Source organism: Thamnophis sirtalis, unplaced genomic scaffold, assembly GCF_051295495.1.
Source record: "Thamnophis sirtalis isolate CommonGarterSnake01/CBP01778 unplaced genomic scaffold, rThaSir2_p1.2 scaffold_8, whole genome shotgun sequence".
Taxonomy (NCBI): Eukaryota; Metazoa; Chordata; class Lepidosauria; order Squamata; family Natricidae; genus Thamnophis; species Thamnophis sirtalis.
The window spans coordinates 2,113,562-2,121,061 of NW_028261388.1; the positions used below are offsets into that span (position 1 = coordinate 2,113,562).

A 7,500-nucleotide genomic window follows, 5' to 3' on the forward strand; every position below is an offset into this window, starting at 1 on the left:
AACATTTCTGGTAGAGGCAAAACCATTTCTGTAACAAGGAAGTTAATCTGATCCTCAAAACTAAAAATCAAAGTTTCATGATTGTTTTTCTCTGTTTCGAGCATGAAGTTCGGAAGTGGTTTCCGAGTGAGAACAAAACTGATTCGTTTCTCCTCTTTAATCAAAGCTGTCAGTTTTGCCTTCTCCTTTACCCTCCTTCTCAGAAATAAAAGGGGATGGGAGCCTTGACGGCCGGAGTTTGCAAATTACTCAATTTGTAAAAGGTTTTGCTTTAGTCACTTCCTCAAAAGAGGCGACGAGGACGGGTGTTTTCGCTGACTCATTTGGGCTGGCCAGAAATAACCCCCAAGCGTTTCGTTGTTGTTGTTTTCTTTTTGTCACATCATCGGTAACAAAGGTTGAGTGATGTGGTGATCTAGAGACGGAGCTCTTGCCTCACAATCAGGAGGCTGTGAGTTCGATCCTTGGTAGAGGCAGATAGTTCTCTCTCTGAGAATATATCTGCAGAACAAAACTCTGCATTGGCAACAGGAGGAGCATCCGGCCAGGAAACACTCTGCTAGCTAGCTCCATTTAGTTGCCCAGACTCCACCCCTACTAGGGATTGTGAGGTCATTATTAACATTATTTGATAAATAGATTGTTTACTTTAATTTCAGGCTTTCAAAATGTGGACTTGTTACTCTTTATTCTCTTTATGCTGAATATGCTGAATAAGGGCAGGATCAAAGTAGCAAGTAACGGTTCCACCACAAATCCGCGAAGCCCTTATCCGCGGAGACATAAGCGCGAAGACTAATTCGCGCCGTTTGAAGCGCTAAGGAAAAACGCGACCCTACCGCGATGACATAATCGCGGAGGGCAAATCCGCGCATTCCCAAGCACTCAGTACCCTAAACCTAACCCTAAACCTAACCCTAAACCTAACCCTAACCCTAAACCTAACCCTAAAACAAACCCCTAAACCTAATCCTAACCCTTACCTTAATTGAAATCGGCTTTCTGCCGCGGCGCCGTTTTAAAGCGCCCTTCTGTTGCTGCGCTGTTGTCGCGGTGGTGATGACGCGCGGTGATGACATCGCGGCTTTAGCGACGCGTTTTTATCACCGCTATTTTGACGAGCGCGGTTTTGTCGTGCCACGGCAAGTAACAAGGTGAATGGTTGCATTATTAAAGATATTGTACTTCTCCAGGCCAGCTGTGATCAGTATAGAATTACAACTGACGAAATAAAATACACTTAATAAAGAAGAGCCTTACATTTTGGTTACAACTAAACTAGATTAGAGAAAGCTGGGTAAGGATTTTTATTTTGCTTGCAATAACTATCTTTGTTCCTTGAAAATTAAACAAATATTTCCCTGTAGTATGTAAGTATCAAGGTTCATTATTGATTTACCATTATGTGATATGTACAGTATATAATTTCTACTTTTTATAATCTAATGAAATTTCTTATTTTTGGTATATATTGACGTTCTTAGCACTATATACATATGTGTACAGAGCGGCTTTTATTGGGAAAATATGTGTATTGGAAGAAAGATGAAAATGTCTTAAAACAAGCATGCAGATGTTAATATTAAGTTTTTTTAAAAAAAAAAACCTTTGTAATGTGTGTTTTTTTCAATGTTGTACACCGCCCTGAGTCCTTGGGAGAAGGGCGGCATATAAATCCAATAAACCAAACCAAACTATTAAACCAAAAAAGCAATATCATCTCTAGCAAAGGTTGACCGGAGCCGGCTTTCACCAGCCACTTCGGCCTTATAAAGGCTTTAAAAAAAAAAAAATTTCTCATCTTTGAAATCCTATGTTTAAAAACTTCCAATATTCTTCCGGCAATCTGGGTGTTACACATGGAAAGGGAATGTCATAGTTCCAAAGTTTGTCCATGTAAAGGATACTTTCTGAATTCTTAAGTCCAGAAATCTGATTTCCACATTTGGGGGGGGGGGGGCTGTTCTGACCGCCCTCGTCCTACACCAAAGCACGCAAAGAAAAAGATACTTCAAAGATTTATTAACACAGAGACTGACCTTGGCAGCAATCCAGCCTGGTGTTAATAAATCTTTGAAGTATCTTTTTCTTTGCGTGCTTTGGAGTAGGACGAGGGGGGTCAGAACAGCCCCCCCCAAATGTGGAAATCAGATTTCTGGACTTACGAATTCAGAAAGTATCCTTTACATGGACAAAATGTTTGTGGCTGCGACGTGCGTCTGGAAAGCCATTCCTTTTATAGTCTTGAGAGGAGCCTAATTACCACCAGCTGAGTTCAATTATCTCCTGTAACTGTTCTTTACGCCTATTAGCCTTCCGTTGCCGGGCATCCAGGACCAACTCCCTTGTCTCCTCCCCACTGCTCCAATACATGACGTCAGGGTCACACTCCCTTGTCTCCTCCCCACGGCTCCAAGGATTGACTTCGGGAGCACGCTCCCTTTGGCTCTCACCGCTGCTCCAGGCCTCAGGCGCCTCCTGGTGACCAGCCAGCCTCTCTGCGCCCTGCATGGAGTCGGAACCCTGTCCAGGGTCCTCCACATCTTCCAGAGCCGACTCATAGGGCCCCTCGCTATCGGGAGTCTGGTGGCAGCTCCAACGGCTCCTGCTGGGCCACAACAGGGGGCCATGCTTGGCTGGACGGTTACTTGCCGGAAATGGTATTGGGGCCGTGGTGGGATATGACCGGTACGCCAGGTACTATTCCGGTACGGTGCTCCGGAGGGCCCACCCACCCACCTCCCCTCCTTACCTGTATTTGAGCCAATCGGGACTTTTGCGCACGCGCACGGAGTGTACAGCGCCTGCGCAACGCTCCGCCGAGTATCTGTGCGTACTGCGTGCGTGCATGTGGAGGGCGCCCGGCCCCGTTGCAGTGAACTGGTTGGATCTGGAACCCACCACTGTTATAGGGTCTCCTGCTTGAGCAGGGGGTTGGACTGGAGGACCTCCAAGATCCCTTCCAGCTCTATTCTGATTGATTGATTGATTGATTGATGTAGTCTAGGGCCTCCTGCTTGATTAATTGATCGTATAATTGATTAATAATTGTTTAATTGATTGAGTACTCTAGGGTTTCCTGCTTGATTAATTGATTGATTTATTGAGTGAGTGAGTGAGTGCTCTAGGATCTCCTGCTTGATTAACTGATTAATTGTTTAATTGATTAATTGATTAATTGAGTACTCTAGGGTCTCCTGCTTGATTGTTTAATTGTTTAATTGATTAATTGATTAATTGAGTACTCTAGGATCACCTGCTTGATTAATTGATTAATTGATTAATTGATTAATTGATTAATTGATCGATTGATCGATTAATCGATTAATCGATTAATCGATTAATCGATTAATCGATTAATCGATTAATCGATTAATCGATTAATCGATTAATTGATTAATTGATTAATTGAGTACTCTAGGATCTCCTGCTTGTTTAATTGTTTAATTGTTTAATTGATTGAGTACTCTAGGGTTTCCTGCTTGATTAATTGATTGATTGATTGATTGATTGACATGTGGGTGCTAGAATCTCATCCTCCATCATCCCCAGCCAGAAAGGTGTTGGGCTGCACACAGAACTTTGGGATCTGCATGCAACAGAAAGAGTAATACAGGTAGTTCTTGACTTAAAACTATTTGTTTACTGACCGTTCAAAGTTACAACGGCATTGAGTACTTGCAACCATTCCTCGCACTTATGACCACCACACCATCTCCATGGTCATGTGAACAAAATTCAGGTGTTCGGCAACCAGCGTTTATTTATGAGAGTGTCCCAGAATCCCGTGAGCGGCCACTTGTTGCCTTCCCAGCCGGTTTCCAGCAAGCAAAGGACAGGCAGTCCTCGACCTACGACCACAATTGAGCCGAGCACTTTTGCGGCTAAGTGAGACATTTGTTCCGTGACTTTTGCCCCATTTTGTGGCCTTTCTCGCCACGGTTGTTAAGTGAATTACTGCAGTTATTAAATTAGGAACGCGGTCGTTAAGTGAATCCGGCTTACCCGTTGACTTTGCTCGTCAGAAGGTCGCAAAAGGGGACCACGTGACCCCCGAGACACTGCGACCGTCATAAACACGAGTCCGTGGCCAAGCGTCTTGAATTTTGATCCTGTGAACATGGTCATAAGTGTGAAAAAACAAGTTTTTTTCCTAAGTTTTTTCAGTGCTGTTGTGACTTCGAATGGTCACTAAATGGGCAGTTGTAAGTCGAGAACTCCCCAGAGGGTACAGTAGTGAGTTTTAGGGCTCACCTGCGTCGATCAGACTTCAAACAATGAATGTCCTTCTTTTTCCTCCTCCGTAGACACGGAGTCGCTTGCTCTGGTCTTTCGGTTCCCACGCTCCTCGGCTGCTTTTGAACCCTTCTTCGCTCGCTCCTCTCTGCCCTCCCGTCACCATGGTCGGATTCAAGCCCTCCGATATCCCTCCAACGGCCAGCGTGAAGTTTTTGGGAGCCGGGACGGCAGCCTGCATAGCCGACCTGATCACCTTCCCCCTGGACACCGCGAAAGTCCGGTTACAGGTGAGCCCCTGGGGATGCCATCCACTCTTGGCTCCCCAAAGGATGGAATGGAGGAGAGTAGAAAAAAGAAGGAAAGAGAGGAGAGGAGAAGGAAAGAGGGAAGGAGAAGGAAAGAGAAGACGAGAAAGAAAGAGAGGAGAGAAGGAAAGAGAGGAGAGGAGAATGAAAGAAGAAAAAAGAAGGAAAGAGAAGAGAGGAAAGGAGAAGGAAAATGGAGAGGAGAAGGAAAGAGAAGAGGAGAAGGAAAGAGAGGAGAGAAGGAAAGAGAGGAGAGGAGAAGAGAAGAGAAGGAAAGAGAGGAGAGGAGAAGGAAAGAGAAGAGAAGGAAAGAGAGGAGAAAGAAAGAGAGGAGAGGAGAAGGAAAGAGAGGAGAAGAGAAGGAAAGAGGGAAGGAGAAGGAAAGAGAAGAGAAGGAAAGAGAAGAGAGAAGGAAAGAGAGGAGAGAAGGAAAGAGAGGAGAGGAGAAAGAAAGAGAGGAGAAGAGAAGGAAAGAGGGAAGGAGAAGGAAAGAGAAGAGAAGGAAAGAGAAGAGAAGGAAAGAGAAGAGAGAAGGAAAGAGAGGAGAGCAGAAGGAAAGAGAGGAGAAGAGAAGGAAAGAGGGAAGGAGAAGGAAAGAGAAGACGAGAAAGAAAGAGAGGAGAGAAGGAAAGAGAGGAGAGGAGAATGAAAGAGGAGAAAAGAAGGAAAGAGAAGAGAGGAAAGGAGAAGGAAAGGAGAGAGGAGAAGGAAAGAGAAGAGGAGAAGGAAAGAGAGGAGAGAAGAGGAGAAAAAAGCAGGTAGGAGAACAGAACAGAATGGATTCCAAGCTAGGCCCTCCCTTGACTCCTCCTCCTCCTCCTCGGGTTGAGAGAGCTGCTGGCCGGACACACCTCTCTGCAAGTGATCAAGATTGAGAAATCTAGCTTAAAATCTCAATCATGGCTTGATCTCAATCATCATTGCTCAGTCATGGCAGCCGTGGCTCGTGAATCCTATTTTGGGGGCGCCCATCGTCCTTCAGGCCTTATGGAGGCTCCATCAACGGAGGCTTTTCGAGAGGAGGCTGGGGAACTCTCTGTCTATGGGTCTCCCGGTTGAGCAGGGGGCTGGATTGGAAGACCTCCGAGGTCCCTCCCAAGCCCCCAACCCTCTTCTTCTACCCTTCCCCCATTCCTTCCGATTCAGATCCAAGGAGAGAAGAAAGCCGATGTAGCCCCCAAAACGGCACAGTACAGGGGGGTCTTTGGTACCATGGCCACCATGGTGAAGAACGAGGGACCCAAGTCTCTCTACAACGGGTTGGTGGCCGGTCTCCAGCGCCAGATGAGCTTCGCTTCGGTCCGGATCGGGCTCTACGACTCGGTGAAACACTTCTACACTAAAGGCTCCGAGCGTAAGTTGGGGGCAGAACTGCGACCGTCATAAATATGAGTCAGTTGCCAAGTGTTTTAACTTTGATCAGGTGACCACGGGGATGCCATGACGGTCGTAAGTGTGAGAAAAGGCCATAAGTCTCTTTTTTCAGTGCCATTATAACTCCTAATAGCATTAGCCCTTAGACTTATATGCCGCTTTGCGGTGCTTCCCAGCCTTCTCTAAGCGCTTTACAGAGTCAGCATGTTTCCCCCCCAACAATCTGGGTCCTCATTTGACCCACCCTGGAAGGATGGAAGGCTGAGTCAACCCTGAGGATTGAACTGCTGGCAGTGAGTAATGAATTAGCCTGAAATACTGCGTTCTCAACCACTGCGCCACCATGGATGGATGGATGGATGGATGGATGGAAGGAAGGAAGGAAGGAAGGAAGGAAGGAAGGAAGGAAGGAAGGAAGGAAGGAAGGAAGGAGAGAGAATGGGGAAAGGGGAAGGAAGGAAGGAGAATGGGGGAAGAAGGAAGGAAGGAGAATGGAGAAAGAGCAAGGAAGGAAGGAAAATGGAGAAAGACAGGAAGGAAGGAAGGAAGGAAGGAAGGAAGGAAGGAAGGAAGGAAGGAAGGAAGGAAGGAAGGAAGGAGAAAGAATGGGGAAAAGGAAGGAAGGAAAATGGAGAAAAACAGGAAGGAAGGAAGGAAGAAGGAAAGAAGGATGGAGAAAAAAGGAAGGAAGGAAAGAAGGAAGGAGAGAGAGAGAATGGGGAAAGGGGAAGGAAGGAAGGAGAATGGAGAAAAAAAGGAAGGAAGGAGAATGGGGAAAGACAGGAAGGAAGGAAGGAAAGAAGGAAGGAAGGAGAGAGAATGGGGAAAAGGAAGGAAGGAAGGAAAATGGAGAAAAACAGGAAGGAAGGAAGAAGGAAGGATGGAGAAAAAAGGAAGGAAGGAAAGAAGGAAGGAGAGAGAGAGAATGGGGAAAGGGGAAGGAAGGAAGGAGAATGGAGAAAAAAGGAAGGAAGGAGAATGGGGAAAGACAGGAAGGAAGGAAGGAAGGAAGGAAGGAGAGAGAATGGGGAAAGGGGAAAGAAAAAAGGAGAATGGAGAAAAAGAAGGAAGGAAAATGGAGAAAGACAGGAAGGAAGGAAGGAAGGAAGGATGGAGAAAAAAGGAAGGAAGGAAGGAAGGGCAATAGTGCTTAGAGGAGGCTGGAAAGCACCGTGAAGCAGCATACAAGTCTAACCAGTTTCCAGAGTCAGCCTCTTGCCCCCCAACAATCTGGGTCCTCATTTTATCCACCTGGGAAGGATGGAAGGCTGAGTAATGGTCGCTAAATGAACTGTTGTAAATTGAGGACTACCTGAACTAAAATTGGGCCAGGGTGATATTCTGCTCTCAGTCTTCCTGGCCAGAACAATGGGTGGATTTCTGGGAAGGGCTTGAACGGTGACGATGGGCTGCTGGTGAACCACTTTCTCTCTCCCTGACTTTGGCAGATGCTGGCGTGGGTAGCCGGCTCCTTGCCGGTTGCACCACGGGGGCGATGGCAGTCATGGTGGCCCAGCCCACGGACGTGGTCAAAGTGCGGTTCCAGGCCCAGGTCAGGACCGATGCTGGCCGGCGTTACCAA

The 7,500-nt window shown here is 46.5% G+C and overlaps 1 protein-coding gene across 2 annotated transcripts in view; it reads left to right on the plus strand.

Moving 5' to 3' along the window:
• LOC106540687 (dicarboxylate carrier UCP2) overlaps positions 1-7,500 on the plus strand; it is a 20,092-nt gene that overhangs the window by 7,539 nt on the left and 5,053 nt on the right. For both annotated transcript variants that reach the window (XM_087720956.1, XM_087720957.1), the window contains 3 exons: positions 4,308-4,526; positions 5,691-5,898; positions 7,367-7,500. The exon at positions 7,367-7,500 is cut by the window's right edge and continues 61 nt beyond it. In XM_087720956.1, coding sequence (XP_087577082.1) covers positions 4,401-4,526; positions 5,691-5,898; positions 7,367-7,500 — 468 coding nt within the window. In that variant the 5' untranslated portion in view covers positions 4,308-4,400. Of the gene's footprint in view, positions 1-4,307; positions 4,527-5,690; positions 5,899-7,366 lie in introns of those variants that run through there.